Source organism: Rhipicephalus sanguineus, chromosome 7, assembly GCF_013339695.2.
Source record: "Rhipicephalus sanguineus isolate Rsan-2018 chromosome 7, BIME_Rsan_1.4, whole genome shotgun sequence".
NCBI lineage: Eukaryota > Metazoa > Arthropoda > Arachnida > Ixodida > Ixodidae > Rhipicephalus > Rhipicephalus sanguineus.
The window spans coordinates 133621467-133639291 of NC_051182.1; the positions used below are offsets into that span (position 1 = coordinate 133621467).

The following is a 17825-nucleotide window of genomic DNA, read 5'->3' on the forward strand; positions in this document are numbered from 1 at the left end:
AAATTCCGGCCATACTGCCAATTCGCCAGTTTGTCGTCTCTGATTCGCCCAGAGGGCTGCCATTGCCGCAGTTCAAAATGCCACCATTAAGAAAATATTACAGTACGACGGAATTAGCTGACGTCGAGGATCGAAGCACGGTGCTGTCGGGGACGGATGACTGAAGAGGCCCAATAAAAACGTGTCTTTAGGAATATTACACGCATACAGGCAGCTAGCTAATAGACGTTGGGTGAGCTGGGTGCTGTTGGACTTTCAACAGGTGCTTTAGAGAGGTAGGTGTAGGCTGCAGGCCACAATATGCGAGGGTGGTGTCTTGGTGAGCTAGGCGCACACACACGCACATAGTGGCTTTGGCAAGGAAAGGAACTCTGCTGCTCTGTGGCAGTAGCAGTTCCGTAGGGGGAGGTCTGAGCGCCCCATCTGTACACGCAGCTGCTTGGGGATGCATTTGTTCGGCGGTAAGTTTTGCGTGCGGACGGACGAGGCGACGCTTTGCACGTGCTCTGACCTGTACAACCCGGCCGTCAAGTGCTTCTGCGACCGGAAGCATTTCAACTCTTTCCTCTGGGCCACGGTCACCGTGTTCCAGGTGAGGCCCACACTGGGATAGCCAAATTTAGTCAAGTAGAAAACCCAACTCAGGGACGAGAAAGGCAAGCTATAGATGGAAGGCATGATAACGCAGGTGTTGGCTCACACATGCTGTTGTCAACTTCCTGTCCAGTTTCACATGCAATGAATATCACTGAGATATTATTACTTAAACGATTTTTACATGCCTGAAACCAATTTCTTTTCCTAAATGTCTTCCGTCGTGCGGGAAAGAAAAGTATCATGTTTAAGCAACTGCAACAAATAATAAATAATATAGGATTCAATTAAATGTCTATATTTCTGTGCTTTTAAGGTGCTACAACACCTTTTATCTTACGTAACGTACAAACTATTGCTCTAAACTTTAGTGCTCTGACTAGAAAGATTGAATTGAGACGTCAGTCATCATAGCTTTAAAGCTCACTAGATGGATAAACCTGTACAGCCTTAAACATTCTCCCCATCTTCTTGCTATAATAAGGAACATCGTGTATCTTTTAGATTTACTTGCTAAATAACTGCATGAATGAGACAGAAAATGCTAAGCAACTCTCTTTAGCTGAACATTACTTTGTACAGTGATCCACTATTAAAGGAAACACCAAAATCATTACCCTGTGGTTAGTCAAAACCAAGATGTGACATGAAGGCCTGATGACTATGCACACGTAACTGCCTGCCTAACGCTTCATCTATCAAGCGCTTAATTTTTCCCAACAGTCAACTGAAGCACTGCTGCTGTTACGACTGTCTTATAACGGAGATGTCAACCTTCATAATTTACAGTGCTATGCTCACCTAAACATTGTATGTCTGTATTTTCTCCATGTTAACCAAGCAGTGCACACGTTCGCAGGCGTGGCTGCTCAGCTGATAAGATAACGTGATATATCTTCAAAAGTACAAGGCAGCTCCCTGTTTGAAATGCACACTTCTCAGGTTGAGTTCTCTACGCAAGTTTTTTAGGTTGCCGACGACTGAAAATTTCGGAACACATGACTGATATTTATGTCTGTCACTAAATTGATGCAATCTGATCCGGTAAGCACTGATTTGTCTCCTCTTGTGTAGCTTATGTTAGAATCGGCAATGGGGGAAAGCAAGATAACTGTCAGGTCGTCTAGCTGTGTAGTTATCACTGCACAGTACACAGCTGAGATACTCTTATTGTAAATGTGTGTGACATTTGTATGTCCCGACAAATTATAACGCTTGCATAACATTGCATTAACAGAGTATTTAACAGTACCACCTGCTGTAGGCGGTAGGGATCACATTGCTTGTATACTTTACACTCCATACCTCTCGCTGATGTGCGTGCTTGTTTTGTAAGACCATTCACTGCGCATTGTTTGCACGGTTAATTCCCCTTTAAAATAACAACGTAAAAACATCAATATGTGGTAACGTCTCAAATGCGTTTAGCCGGACCTTAAGCATGATTGTGCAAGAAACATGGCAGTAATTAATGTTCCTGTTCTTGTTTTGTCCATCATTAATTGAACTAATGTGTTATGCAAACAAGAAGCTCAGCAAAGTTCAAATTAAATGCTTTTTTCTAGTCACCAGAACGAGAATGGCCGAAAGGCCAGGCTGTTTAGTCGAGACAAACATTTTTAATGCTGTATGAGGCACAGCCTCATCAACGTTATAGTTAAGAAATACAATACAGACCGCTATAACTAGCACGGACATAACAAAATCATAAGATAGAACGAAATGTTATTACAAAGTTGCTCCTTGATATGAAAATGTGTTTTTAATACGTGAATACAATAAATGTTCCATATAAGAAGTGTATGGTTATCTCAAATGTAGCTTCGTTTGAACGAGGTCTGACTTAACACGAATTCATTTTAGCAAGGTCTGATTTAACACGAATTTATTAACACAATTGTAAGCCAGTGAGATTTGGTGTAGTTTAAGCTATTTACACGAAGCTAAATCCTTATCACGAATAAATCACGCAACCCCCTAAGGAACTATAGACCAATGACTCCTGTAAGCAGCAGCACTCAATTGAACTGCTTTCCTTGTGTGAAAAATCACTATTTTTCAACCTTAGCTATATTCAGCCGCACCACATTGCAGAGCACGTGAAATGCCACGTACTGCGTAGCTGTCGTTCTGAACGGCCTGAATGCCGAATGCGTACTACACGTACAGTTTTAGTCTGCTGCCACAAACCTGGCGCGTGTATTTTATATTAAAAAGCCTTTCTTTTGATCTCTGGCCAGATCCTGACTCAGGAGGACTGGAACGTTGTGCTGTTCAACGGCATGGAGAAGACCTCTCCTTGGGCGGCCCTGTACTTTGTGGCGCTCATGACGTTCGGGAACTATGTCCTATTCAATCTTCTCGTTGCTATCCTCGTCGAAGGATTCTCAGCCGAGGTGCATCCCAATCCTGGGCAATTTATGTACTGCATGTATTGAGCCCAGTGGTGTGTTGTATCCTATTCAGGGCCATTTATATCCTACCTGTACGTGTGTCATTACAGAAAGATATATGGGAAGCTTTTCCACAACATTCGAACAGAACATTGGAAGTGTTTATTGTGCCCCTTCGCAGCAACACTCTGTAACGTTCCAATACGTTTTCACAGTGAGTGTGATCAAGACGCGCGCACGCTTATTTGAGTTGTTGTCTACGCGGCGAAATGGCGTGAAAGGAGTTCCGAGTTTTTTTTTTTTTTTGTAAATACCATGCCTCGCGAACTATGTAAGCTATTTTTCTAACCAACACGCCCAGTCAGCCATTCTTACATATCTAATCAATGTTTGAACAGGTAGAATTTTGCCTAAGCCAATAATTCTGTGTCTACGCGAGTGCTAAGCGTGATATCTTCAAGCAAGGCAGGCTTTACTGAAATTAGGAGACTTCTAATGTGGAGCGAACAAAAGCTGCATAGAAAGGCACTAATTGCACTGCCTTTGTAACTCAGTTCAATGTGTCGCTCTACTGGACTGCAGGGTGACCGCAAGAAGAGCACGGAGGCTTTGAAGGACACTGCTGACACAGAGGCAGACGGTGATAAAAAGTGCGCCTCACAGGACGCTGAAGATGACCCAAAGGACAACATCATGAAGGGTATACTGCATTGGCCATTCTTTTTTTATGCGAATGACTTTGGGTTCTTTCGCCCGTTTCTGTGATCAGTGGTAAGAAAATCACCACCAGTAGAAAAGTGCTGACGTAAACGGCGCGTCGTCACACGAAAACGACTTGCAGTAAGCGTTCATCGCCAAAAGCCAACTACAGCAATATATTTCCAAATCTCAGCGTACCCATCATCACTTTTATGGTGGACTTGCTGGAAACTATAATGCGCATGCTGGGTATGATGGGCGTGGTGGGCATGATGGGAAACGCGGCAGGTATGGGGTGGGTGCCCACCATGTTCCCAATACTCCCACAATATTCCCACCATGTTCCCACTATACCAAGGTAGGTGTACTGTGTTAAGTTTTCAAATGACCCTCTACACCGAGGTTGGTGCAGTGGGCTAAGCTTTCAAGTTGACGTTTGTTCTGCTCGTTTTCTCTCGGGTTAGTCCCCCCGTTTTAAAAATTTACTCTGTAGCCCTTGAGTTGTGCAAAAGCAACTAGTCTAAAAGTTTGACGCTACCAAGTTACATCCGCTTGAAACTCAATAAATGCCGTGCATTGCAGAGACGCGGATGTTGTCCCAGCCGGCAGCGTGCGGTTGCAAGACGGACGGAAATGACGAACCGGGACCCTTGCCATGTGTGCCACCCATCATCACGAGAACGGCAGCCACTCCCCAGGTAAAATATGATGCACTCAATGGGACAACACTTTATTATGTGTTAACAATTGATAGTGTAGACTTTCTTTCGCTCAAGAAACAACGGACAATATACAGTAGTGCAAACCAACGAACGGGCACTTATTTGCACCTTTTACATAGCAAGCCCGCCAGCCGAATTACACAAACAATAAAATAGAATACCAGTGTAACACAACAAATGCCACACGATGCGAAATAGACCATTTTCAAGCAATCCCAGAACCCCCCGCGGGCGCGCGAAGCACTATGGGAAAAGTGTGTACGGCGAGCCCGCCGGCTGTTCCGTCGCTCGCTGCTCGTTGGCGCCGTGGGAGCACCAAACGAAAAAAACGCGTCGCTGATGGCTCACTATTATTAAATCCTAAATACTACACGTCTGAACGCACCTGCATGTATCTCTACGCATGAAATGCGAAAGGAATGATTCAGTCAGTGTAGGCGTTACCGAGCGGATGTATACCGGATGTAGCAGTTAAGCGGCATGCAAGTTATCACGTGCTGATACATGCAGTCAAAACGTGCTATTGTGAGCAATGTGAGCTGGAACACCGAATTCGTATTTATTCAATGATTACTGTTCACAAGCCGCTATGACATTTAATGCCATGGCGGCTTGCGACCGGTTTTAACCAAACTGTAGAGGTTTTACGGTGTTCAGATATAAGATGATTATTTGATTTTAATTGACAAGTCACGCGATGCACAAAGAAGTGAGCACATTCTAAACGTGTTTAAAGAAAAAGGAAAAGGCATGGACTAGAATTCACTTGCGAGATGCCTTACTCTTATAATTGGCTGTTTCTTGATTCTTGCCTCTAAGTTTCACTGCGGATCATGTCTGCGGGCAGTATAGTCCGCGTTCAGCGAAATCGGTGTTTAATTTCGCGTCGTCGCATTAGAATATTGTAAACGAGGAATCGTGATGTCGTGGTCACGCACGGCATTGGAAAAAGCTTGCGCACATAAGATGAGCAATAGTTTCCAGCTGCAAAGTGATTGCCTTAAAGAGGCGGGATATCCTGCGTATCGTTGCATCGGTTTGCGAAAATCGGTTCTCATGGCATAGAAAGAGTAATACGGACGTCCTCCATCCGTGAATAATGAAGAAACTATAAATATTGCAGTTATTCCACCTATTTACAAGAAGTCGCATGGCCTGAAGAATTTAGGGAAGCGATGTGGGGGTGAAGGTTGTGTTTGCCGCCCCAAATAAGCTTAGTCGCATTAATGTCGCCAGGGTTCTGCAGGGGGCAAAGAAAAATGCGGTCAGAAGCATGCCAATTGTTTTGTCAATTGTGTAGGAGTTCACCGCAAATTTCTCTTTCTTGTGTCCACATGTACATTGGCCAGACTGGTCGATGTATTAACATGCGCCTCAGCAAGCGTCAAAATTCATTTAATGGAGCCGTGTCATCTTACTTCGCTATGTCAGTCATGCAAATGTAATCCCATCTTCGAAGGCACAGTAATTTTGTACCATTAACCTAATCAGACAACGCGAGAAATTTTGGAGGCATATCATGTCACAACGCGACACGATGTGTCAATCAACCATCTCAGTCATTAAAACACAAGGAATTCAGCTTTATTAATCGACTGTGAACACGCGCCTTGGTTCTTTGACTATTTGTGCCTCATTATGACATGCGCAATGCACCCCCATTTTTGTATATATGCTTTTTTTAAATAAACTTTCAGTTGTGGGTGAGTGCTAGATGGTTTGTGCGTTTTCTTCCTTGTACTACTTTTTTCTTTCTTTGTTCTAAGTACTATTCCAACTTGTAGTTATAGTACCAACGAAGCTTAGTAGGCAGTTATCGTTCTTTACATATATGGTGCGAGCGACGCAGGGAATGTATCTCATTTCTCCAAATGCCGACTACACGATGTCGATAGACGTTGATTCCAATTAAATGCATCTGCGAATCATACACCGCTCCTGCACTTCACAGGCAACCGAGTTGTGTGTTTTTTTTTTTCATTTATGCCGTAAGGAGCACCGGCGCAAAAAAAAAAAATAATAAGTAAAAGGTGCCGCTTCTGAGCCGCTCAGCTGGTCCAATAGTGGGACAGATGGAAATCGTCGAGAGGCCGTCGCAGCTAAACACTGAAGTTCGTGATTGAATTGCGCAGTCACATGTTGCACCCTGCCAAATTCACTGCGTCTATGATGTCCTGGCACGGCGCAAGCGCAAAGCGACAGCGCGAGGCCCGCGCGCTCGTCGTGGCGGCTGCTGCGGCGTACACACTTTTCCCATGAGCGCTTGCGCGTCCGTTGGTGGCGCTCGTGTGCTTGAAAATGGTCTATTGACGATATTCAACTCACCGAGGAACATAGTCTGTGGGGACGATCTGCGGAATCGTCCCCACGGAGCTCCTCATCAAGCGCGCGATCGTCTCGTCCGCAACTGGCTCCAAGCACTAAGAGCAAGAGCGTCGTTCCTTAAGGCCCCGGACATCCTCGCCGCTAAGTGGCGACTCTACGGGAACACAGCGCCATCATTCGCACGGAAACGACTACGCTGAAGTGGACTAGGCTGGTGTCTCGCGGTGAAGTCGGCCCGCAGGAAGCCCGGTCACAGTGCGGTGAAAACAACTTATCAAGGAAGAGAGCATCCTCGCAATAGATAGCGTTTAGTTAGTTTCCGGAAAACTGATCTCCATGCGTCTCCAGCATAAAGGAATTAGAAGGACTGTCTACCGCTCCGAAAAATTTTTCTGATTTTGGTGAAAATGAGAAGCTCGTTTGTCACATCGGCGGCAACGAGTGTGCTTTTGTCCCATAAAAAAGGAATTATATTTTTAATTTGATGTTGAAAATCGTGAATGAATGACCGCTAGCGTCACCCAACAGCGATGTGGTCAGTCTACTGGTAGAACAAGAAATCCTCGCAGGTAGACTCATTTTGTTTAAACACAAACATGTATGAACTCTGAAAGAATAAGCGCTAAAATTGACGAGCACACAAAGAGGAGAACAGACAAAGGACTGGCGCTGCTGTTCTGCTGAAAAACAAACATGTATAAGTTGAAATTGTATTTTACGCACTCGAGGCAGCTTTCGGCTGCGTCAGGGAGTAATTTCTTGCTTTTTTTCTCTCACGCATCCAAAAAAGCACCCGGTTGCGCTGCTTGCGGCGCCGTCTAAGATAAGAAAATGGCGGAGCATGTTCTGATTGAATGTGGAGATATCCACCCAGGTGTACGCTTGGGCACGAGCCTTCATGGAGGCTTGGGTTTTAGGGACAATGGAAAGCTGAACACACCCGCGATTGAAATAAGTAAGAGACGGTTAGAGTATTGGTGGCGGAAAATTTTAAAGGACAAAAATAAATATTCGAAAAAAAATAAGGACATTCTGCCGTAAAGGGCAGAGAACTGGGCTGAGAATTTACGTTTTTTTTTTTTTTTTCCTGTAGTAAGATAGAGTTAATTGAAGTAGAGACATTAGGCCAACATTAAGAAGAGAAGGAATATATATATCCATCCATCCATCTTCAATTGCTTCAACTCATGCGCTATGCCATGCGGCTCTCCGCGCTGGTCGTACTGTGCCGCTGTATTGTTGTTAGGATGTCTCACATGTGCTGCGCTGTGAAGGCGTGCATTTATCGTCTCGTTTTGATGAATCGACTTGGCTTGGATTGCGGCAGCAGTGCTAAAATAAACGCATATACTGCGATTACATCAAAACAATATTTCTGTAATCGTATAATAAGGCTTCATTTAACCACTAGCGTGCAGAAAACGACTATTACATTCATTACAATATTGTTCAGTGAAAATAAAGTAATCCTACAGAAATCACATGTGCTTTCGGTTTTAATTTTTAACGGCACTACAATCGTCATCACCTCCACCAAGCAGTGTTGTGGGCATGTTTCACGCCAATGGAAGAAAACCGAACGCAGATCGAAAAATTCTCTTTTAAAAATTTCTACTCACTTTCCAGAGAAACCGCTGCAAGGTTGGACACTTCAGACGGTACGCCTTCTGTTGCGGTACAAAACAGAAAAGCGATGAAGGACGGTAGACAGTCCCTTTAAGGGTTGGTTCGCTGATGATTTATTGGGGCTCAATTGAAGGCATCAGTAGGCATATCGCAAATCCAAGCCAAGATATCGATACGCTAGTGTTATCACACCAAATGGTTACTGAACTGAATTGAATTGACTGTACTCGCAATGTAGTATGCATACACAATGTTGCGAGGTCAGGGAAAAAAACCTTGTTAAACAGCTTGAGAGTGTCCTGGCCACCCTACACATAAGTAAGCATAAAGATTGTCGCAACAACAAAATAATATTTCCATATACAGTACATTTTAAATGACTCACGTACAGGAATGAAGCATGTTTGCACATGGGACGATTCTCTTACAACAAAAACATTTTTGATAAACACCTTTATTGGCTGGTGATCGAGAAGGCCCTGTTTTCATTATAGTATACACGTGTGCATTGTGTGGGCTGTAGGAGTTGCAGGTAGAAATAGAACGAAAGAAAGTTACCCTTTTTGTTGTGCATATTATTTTGTACATGAACACAATGTTTTTTTCCGGATATCACGTACATCCAGGGCTCCCCAAGCGCCACCCTGGAGATGCCCTTGCGGGAGTTTGGCAACCGCCTGTCACCACTTACTGCGTTGCACGTGCTGCCCTCATCGTCAACTCACTCATCTGAAACATCTGGACGAATGACGGTAGTATATCTTACTCTCTTGCAGTAAAGAAACAAGCATTTAAGGAATAGTATACGTACGGGCCAATGCTTTTTTCTGTAATAGTCACAGCAGTAGAACAATACCGTTAAACACGAGGCAAGGCGCGTGTTTCACGCCACGACGCACAATTTACGCGACAGGTGAGGTGGTAGTACGTGAGGATGATTATGCTTTTATTCTGTGAGGTTGCCACAATTACATTGTTCCTTCAGAGTGCTAGCGCTTCAAGTGCCATTTTCAACATCACTCTGACGTCGTTTCAAACATATCCGCAAGCAATTGTCTTGCAAATGTGAGAGATTCACGTGAAGAATGTTTGATACCTTAAGCTGCCTTGGTGCCCGCCTTTTCTCCATCAACGTACAACCTTCATCTAGTACACCTTAGGATACATATGAACAACTAACGCAATTAACCACCCTGTTAATGCCTTACCATCTGATGTCCCGAAAACGCCCGTAGGGTATTTTCGGTCGAACGAACTATTCCCTCAGTATTTCTGTTGGCATGTTGGTGACGTTGACACCACAGAGTTTTAATGTGTCCTTATTATGGTAGAGGCAGTAGTGCTGGCGCATAATTAGGGATTTCCCGATAACGGCTGCTACGCCTTGTGACATTTCGCTTAACCACAATGCCTTGCAGGTACATTTTTTGTTTTCTGTGGATGTTCTCGCTTAAAAAAAAGAGACGTTTAGAAAGCCAGCGTGTTCAGAAAAGCGCTGTGCTTTGTGCCCTCTCTTCTGATGTCTTGTTTATCACGCTCTTTCCCCAGAAAGTATGAAACAACCCGCTCTAATACGCACGCTTTGCTGCCAGAAGGTTTACACCAGAAGCGAAGTAAAAAGTGAGCTTTGATGTACGTGTTCATCCATTTTTGCAGCCCTCACCTACGCCGAGACTGTCCCGCTCCCCGAGCAACCGCAGCTCATCCAGCGGCGCGGCCGCCACAGGGGGCGGGGCAGCTCTCTTGCCCGTGCCCCGACCAGCCAGCGGCTTCATCCGCAACGACGTACCCAGTCCGAGCAATGGGCGGCGTCGGAGGCGCAGTTGCGTCAGCCCAGCCCCGCCCCTGGCACGCAGGGTAAGTAAGCCACAACAGCAGTCACCCTGCCAGAACAGGATTGTGCAAAGGCTGTTCTCGCCTGAGGCTCTGCAGTCTGAAATACTGATGTTTCGAACATGCACTCGAAAGATGCAGTCGCGAGAGATTCTACACCGGTATTCAGTCATCACTTTTCAGTGCTCTTAAGCGTCAGACTCTTTGCTGTCAAGTATAGGTATGCTCGGGACAGAAACTTGAAGTTGCGATAAGGCCCTGCGTCTAGTACAGCCACCATTTCTCAGTTTAACGTTCTTTTTTCCTTTTGATCTTGTTCAATTCACCAATTTGCACCTACAAGTCTTCCAAATTGCAGCTCTAGTGATCAAAGGAAACCAGAATAAGTGCCCCAAGAATAGCCTAGCCCGACAGGTGCAGTGGGAAGGACACCTTTTACCTTGCAAAGCGTGGTACTCCGCAGATCACAAGCAGGCAATGTAATTAGGCCTACAGGCCAGGGCCTGTCAATATGTCAACAAGACAGATGCATAAGAACACTGAGGAAATTGCATATTTGGATAACAACGCTTTTACTTTCTGTATGTAATGTCGCAGGGTGTCGTTCAGTGAAGACGGATTAATTAATTGGCTGCTCACATAAAGCAAAAGTTCTATTGATAAATACATAAAAGTTAGAATGTCTGTGCGCTGACGCATCACAATTAGAACTCATTGAACACTCACGTACTGAGGAGCCACTGCGAAGCATTCTAGATAAAATGTATTGTTCTTAGTGAACTCCATATATGGCTAACAGTGATGAAGGGATCAGCCATGTTTTTTTTTTGTAAGCTCACCGCCCCAAAATGGAAACCATGTGACTGAGAGAAACTAATTGCAGAATCGCAGCTACACATTGTGAAATTCGTGCTTTCTAACAAATATATTAAATAATTCAAAATTGCTTGAAATTTGACTGTATCATGGCTGATGGTTTAGGAAAGTATACTTAATGATGACACTGAGTTTTTCATGCCTTAGCGAGCTACAGTCGGAAGGTCCTTCCTTTCAAATTGTTTTGCTACATGTGGCGATGGCTGAAGTTTAGACTAGCAGGTTTTGCAACCTTGGCAAGTTGGTGAAATTCAGATTAGTATCGACGCATTTGCATTTAGATTCAGACTATCAAAACAACTACGCTTTGCTGTAACCCAGCTGGGTAGCGACATACATACAACGAAACTTCGTTAGGAGAAGTAGGTACCACTCTGGTCTGGCTAGCTTTACTACATGAATGTGAGTACAGCCTCTTGCCACTTGAATCTGCATTGCCTGTTCGCAAAGGCATTCATTTCTTCTTGGCTGCGTGCCTTTGGTTTTTCTTTGCGTGTCTATTTTCTGCTGCTGCATGATTCTCAGTGGCTGTGTGAATTGTAAGTGTTCTCTTATTTCGCTGATTGTTTTGTTTTTTCTGCAGTGGTGATAAACTTTGAATTGAAGCCTCTGGTGTCAACCTGTGCAGATGCTTGCATGAGCGCGCGTGGTTACACCATGCCTGCACAGTTCTGTTGACACCAAGTGCAGCTGCACCGCTGTTGTGATCAAATAGTAACATGCTGGTTGAAAAGCACCATCTGGTTTCAGGCAGCTGCTATCATTTGCCTAGCTAAAGCGGATATACAATGGCCTCAGGTGTTTTTTTTTCTTCCCCTATAAGGCAGCACAAAAATTCTGCTATGTAAGTCTAGTGCACACTTTTGGTACCCACATCATGGCTCTTATCTGGTATTTTCTACAGTTACAGCTGTTGGGGCTGCTACGGCTATCACTGTTGCATCGGTTACAGCGATAGACGTAGCAATATATATGTCAGGGTGCACTGTTGCCTGCTGCAACAGCTGCCGCAGTCACAGAAGACAAGACGTAAGAAACGCATAATTTAGCAGTGGATGCTAATATGCGCATATGCACTTCAGGTGAAACAGTGGATAAACTATCACAGTCGCTTCGGTTAAGTGACAGCATTAAGTGAAACCGTAAGCTCGCGTTGTTAATGTAAGGTACAGCGTTTTCTACTCTGACAACTAGATGATATTCCAATCCCTGATGCAACGATTACAGCGACAGTTGTAACTAATATCAGCAGCCCAGGTTACGGTAGAGGTGCACTGCTGTCACAAGGTGGAAGTTGTTACTCCCATGACAGGTTTACAGCAAAACAAGTACGATCCCGATTCGGTGCTTTACGTGAAGCTGTGAAAGCATCGTACGCCAAATGCTCTGAAAGTTGAGCAATAGACGCAACGTCATAGTGTTATAATCACGTTTACAAAGGCAGCAATGTTACTATGAGTTATTTAGGTGCTGATTAAAGAATAGTAAGTAGTAAAGATAAATCGGCAGCACCCTAGTAAGACTCATGGCCCAACTGTGGCTCTGGGCATTAAATTGCATCGATCAATCAGTTTACTGCAGTGTTGTGTAATAATCAGCTGCTTGATGCCAGCGAAATGGTCCATCATCCACAAGAGGGGCACGTAACCAGCGTGGTCACCACAGCAGTGCAGCACGTGTCTTTGAAATATCTTGTGGTGCAGCTTTCGAGTTTTATCTTTGTATGCCTTGCATGTGTGCCTTGTGTGCCCTTTTTTTACCATCGCCTTCTTTCCTTTTGAGCTCTTCTTTAGTTATGGACACAAGCACAACGCTAGTGGCGCCACCTTATCCGCACAGAGACAGATCTGTTACAACTGCCACTTGAAGCACCTACACCGTTCATTTTTCGCCGCAGCGACCAATGTCAGAAAATGATGCCGGGCTCCATGCCTACACTTCCACCTGAAATTTTTTGAACTTTGTGTTCCTGAAGCAGTGTCCTTCGTAGCTTAAGACCTTTCTGAAAAACCATCCTAATCTTCACATTTCCCAACATTTGTAAAGGTTTCACTTTGCTATTTTACTCATTATTAAATACTTGGTTTAATCATTGTCGTTTTTTACTTTCCATCGCGCAACCTTTTTTTTTTTTGTAACGTATCACCTTTTCATTCTTAGGAATAAGCTGCTGCGCAGTTACATAGTGTGCTTAGATTAGCTACAAGCATGTGCTGAAGGCTTTCGGCTTCTGCTTACCTGCCATTATTCCTCAGGCCAAAAATTAGGTGCTCAGTACTGTTCTGTCCTTTGTGTAGTCAGGTTGGCCACCTGAACCTACTGTAAGATGTTGCTGGCAGTCCTAGCTGTCAAGATGAACCAGTAGCAGTTGATGTGTCCTTCTCAACCCATAATAACACGGACCCCAGCACTATTTGTTTCTTCACTGTCCCAGAACCAACACAGACCAGTTTGCAGGCGGTTTAAGCCTGTCCGGTGCTGAACTTGACAGTGCCGTAAACTAGACAAAACCTCCTGGCTTCAGAGTTCTTATCACCTTGTCACTCATCACGAGCTTCCAAACGTAAAAAAGAATTAATTAGTTTGGAAGATGCACTGCAGTCGCGCATGTTAATTAATGCCACTCTGCTTCTCAGATGCTCCGCACATTGCTCACACGTACGCCACCTGTGCTACCTTCCTCACGAGAACACCTCAACGCCTACGTTTTCCGTCAACTCGCAGGCGTCAACAACTTTTGCATTTTGTCTGCTGCTTTCATTTTTCTGCTTGTGCTTTTTTTTTTTTGCTGTGTGCATTTTCAGGTGTGTGGTGTTTTCTCTCTCCGTTTTTTTGGATGTGTGCCTGGAGGCATCTTTGTGCTCCTCCAGGCTTATGTGAATCTGTCAATGCATCGACAAGGAAGGCAGTTCACGTCCACTGTCATGTGCATGTCGCTCTTCATATCTTCTTCGCATTGCATTTTTTTCATCGCGTCAACTTTTCTATATTTCCTGCATATTTTTCTTTCTTTTTGACCTCGCTTTTTTTATCAAGTTGGGCTGCTAACTCTGCAGCTTTGGCATTGTCTGTGTGCTTTTGATGTGGCTTTCTGTAGCGCTGTAATGCGTTCGCATAGAACCAAGCTGCATTGTAATGATGGTGAAAAACTGCATGCAGCTTACGATAACTCAGGAGGAGTTCTATAAGAGGTACTTGTATAAGTGTCAGTAGTACCTGTTATTGCTAATTAGAACTGCTGCTGACTGTAGCAGGTTCACAAATAACAAAATTTACATCTTTAAAATTCAGCATAACTAGGCGTGCAAAGATTGCCCATCAGTTATTGCTTTGACACAGAGCATAGAAAGCAAGTAAGGTGAAAACCACTCTACTTGAATTTAACAGACTGACAAGAGCGAGAAAGCTTTGGTTTCGATATTCACTACAGGCTAACATAGTGACTTAGTAAGATGACTTTGCCAAAAGAGGAAGTATGCTTATAGGTAAGACTACAAAATCCTGTGCAGCTCAATGTTCATTGGTTACCAAGTCGCATTTTGAGGCATAGAAGTCATGACAGAAGCATTTCCAGAGCATCCGGCTATACCAGTTTTATTTATTCTATTTCTCTTAATTGCGTGCGGGTACTTGTGTATTGTGGAAAAATTCGCGTGAAAGATGTGAACTCCTTCACTTACACTGTAGAATTGTAGCAAAAGTTCGCTCACATTTTAAAGGTTATCCCTCGAAGTAACTTTTGATTGGTTGAATTCCTTAATAAGCTGGATGTGTCTAAAACCTACATTTAGCGTTATGCAGATTAAGTACACTTTCACAGGAATGAGCTAATAAGATGGCCATAAAATCAGTCACAAGTGTAAGATGGAACCTTTGTTAAATGTGTCTCGTAATCTAATACAAGTTGCGTCCATAGAGTTGGTTATGTGTTTATTCGCTAAATGCGTATCTGTTATGACTGGAGTAAGTTAGCAAGTGTATATAGAGCTACAGCTTGGGTTTGGTATTGTGAGTTACTTGATAGGCTATTTGTATTTTCTGTAACGTCGACTTGTAATTTTCGTAACTTGAAGTTCAGAATGTGACAGAGCTTGTAGCCGTGACAGCGTGTTTTTAGGCAGCTGCGCCTGTTCGTCAATGTAGAAGCAGCACAAGTATCGGCACTCAGTAGACAAGTAGATGCTTTGAAACCCTCTGCGCTTGAGTGAGTTTCTTGTTTTGTACTACTTTAGTGTGTTGAAATAGAGCAAGGCATCACGACACTTGAAATCCTATCACTTTTGTTCATCGGTCATCAATGTCTTCTTGTAACCACGAACGTGGGAAACATCAAACATGCATCGGTTAACCACCGTAGCACAAACCAGATGAATTCAGAGAAATAGCATGAACATAAATGTCACACCGTATTGCCAAGTTTCTTCCAAGTTCGTAGTCTTTAGCCATGAACGGCTGGGCGCCTGAGCATCAGCGAAGTGACAAAGTCCAGGTTAACGACTCGGAGGCTAACATCAAAAAGTATGGCGTTACTAATTGAGACCACGAATGTCGCACGTTGGCGGAATAAGAATCCAGGTCATTTTACATCGTTTTGTTTTACTTAATCACGCCAAATACAGCTCCAGGGAAAATACAGATGTGACAGAAATGTATTTTGAGGCAACTGCTGTGAATATTCACGGGGCAGAACAATGCCTGCCGTTCAATCCCCATACCGCAGTTTACTCTTTAAGCAATAACGGGACATGCCCGACCACGTAAAAGTATGGGAAAGACTTTGCGCTCTCCCCTTAGCAGTCTCTAAATCGGGCTGCCAAGGACCACCAAGGTTCATTCGAGCGCTGCTTCTCTGACCATCTGGTTTGCGCTACAATCATATGTCCGGCCGAAAGTGTGCGACTGCTAGTCCAGCCCCTGCTAAGGTGCGGCAAAGAGGCAAAGGTGCCCACGGGAACAAAAACACACAAACAAAAGCGACCACCTTCCTTGGAAAGAAGAGTGCGGACGACTGAGTGGCGCCACTGGCGTTGTGCGCACGCATCCCTTCCCGGTCCTCCCTTACCTGTAGGGCTCCCCTCCACCGTCGCCTCCCGGCAGCCCCCTAATCAAACTCCACCGCCAGGGAAGCGGGTCAGCGAACGGTCGGCGTCGGTCATCGGCCGACTCCGACACGGACTCCCTGCTGGACGCCGAGCTGACCGGTTCCCAGGACTCATCCTGCCTGCTGGTGGTCTCGCCGCCGCTCAACAATGTGATCGTCGGTCAGAAGTGAGTCGAACGTGCTGTTCGTACCAACGTATTCCAAAGTTCGTGAGTTCAACGTTCATAGTTCAAATATTCATGAGCCCTTCCCCTATTTTGATTGTACGAACGTTTACCACAAAAGCTTCTCATACAAATCAGCAAAAAAAGCTAATGAATGCATGCTGCCTGTACCAGACTTCACCTCAACAATCTCAAATTATATATCGGGAGGAATTCATCAGCATATGCTGCCCGTATAAACGTTAACCGTAATAATAACGCAATGGCATCTAGGAATACCCGTCAACTTATGGGAGCTCCTAGTGTCCACCACGAAAAAATTCCAACCGGAAAAAAACAGTCATCGAATTCAGCAATATTATCAAAGGATAACGAGAAGCATAGCAAAACACGACGACACGGCAAAAAAATCATACACGGCGCAGAAAAAAATCATGTGCGGTTTTCTGTGCGCCTCTCCTGCCTCCTCGTATTTGGCGATATTTCCAGTTTGAATTTGAACAACGAACTAGCCAAATTGTTTCCCTTTGTCACGTTATCCAGGAAACGTCATCAACTCGCTTCCTATAACGAGCTTTGCCGCAGGAATTTCTGAAAGACATTTAATGGGAACGCATCAAAATCGTGCTTGTACCGACATTAACCGCAAGAATTCCCCACTGACATCAGAAAAGGCAAAATAATGATTAGCTTAACGACTGTTATAATGACCACCGTGAGGATTTCCCGATGGTATCAGGAAAAGCCCATCGACTTAATGCCCGTACCGAGTGTGCCACAGGAATTCTACAATGCTTTCTGGAAACCCCGCGAACGTTTTCTCTGTGCTCGCATTTACCGCAGGAATTTCGCCAAGGACATCAGTGAAAACCTCTTGACTTGCCGTTTTTATTAAAGTTTACCATAGCGATCCCCAAAGGATAAAAAAGTCATAGTTTCGCCGCAAGGGCGAAGCAATGAATGCGATAGCAAGAAACTAATGCTATATGAAGTGAGGCTCGCCAATGGATACTCTCAGTTTGAACAGCGCTCCTGTTGCAAAGGCGGCCGAAGCAGGGAAGGAAACTAGCGTGCTTCAAGTGTCGAGCTGTGACACTTGATAGTTCGCGCTCATCTTCTGTTTGTTCGTTTAGCGGCGTCCCTTGAGCTCGAGTGACTTTCGTACGCTCCGTAACATGAGCGCGGACATCACGGTGAAAGCGTGAAACATCCCTCTTCCCCTCACCACGAGGAAACCGCGCGAGCAGACAGCGGAAGGGCAAGGTTCTCCCTGCGCAAATATAAGAAGAAGCGAGCGAGCTCGCCGACGACTTTTAAATGCGCCCGTCGCGCTCCTAGCGCCATCTCGCTGGTAATGAACAAACTCTTATAAGCGCCTGCCGTCTCTGAGTCCGTCCAGCGGTAAAGGGTGTGTATATAACGCTCGCCGTTAGCTACGTGGAGGATGTGCGTTTCGTGGCGTAGTGGTTAGCGCCTCCCGCTGCGGAGCAAG

The 17825-nt window shown here is 44.7% G+C and overlaps 1 protein-coding gene across 2 annotated transcripts in view; it reads left to right on the top strand.

Moving 5' to 3' along the window:
• The window catches only part of LOC119399977 (voltage-dependent T-type calcium channel subunit alpha-1G), a 78308-nt gene that overhangs the window by 31267 nt on the left and 29216 nt on the right, over positions 1–17825 (top strand). The window contains exons 13-18 of one of the 2 annotated variants that reach the window (XM_037666879.2): positions 2835–2990; positions 3570–3687; positions 4269–4384; positions 8986–9111; positions 10016–10216; positions 16137–16336. In XM_037666879.2, the coding sequence (XP_037522807.2) occupies positions 2835–2990; positions 3570–3687; positions 4269–4384; positions 8986–9111; positions 10016–10216; positions 16137–16336 (917 nt within the window). The remainder of the gene's footprint in view (positions 1–2834; positions 2991–3569; positions 3688–4268; positions 4385–8985; positions 9112–10015; positions 10217–16136; positions 16337–17825) is intronic. The other variant, XM_037666880.2, reaches the window with a different exon arrangement.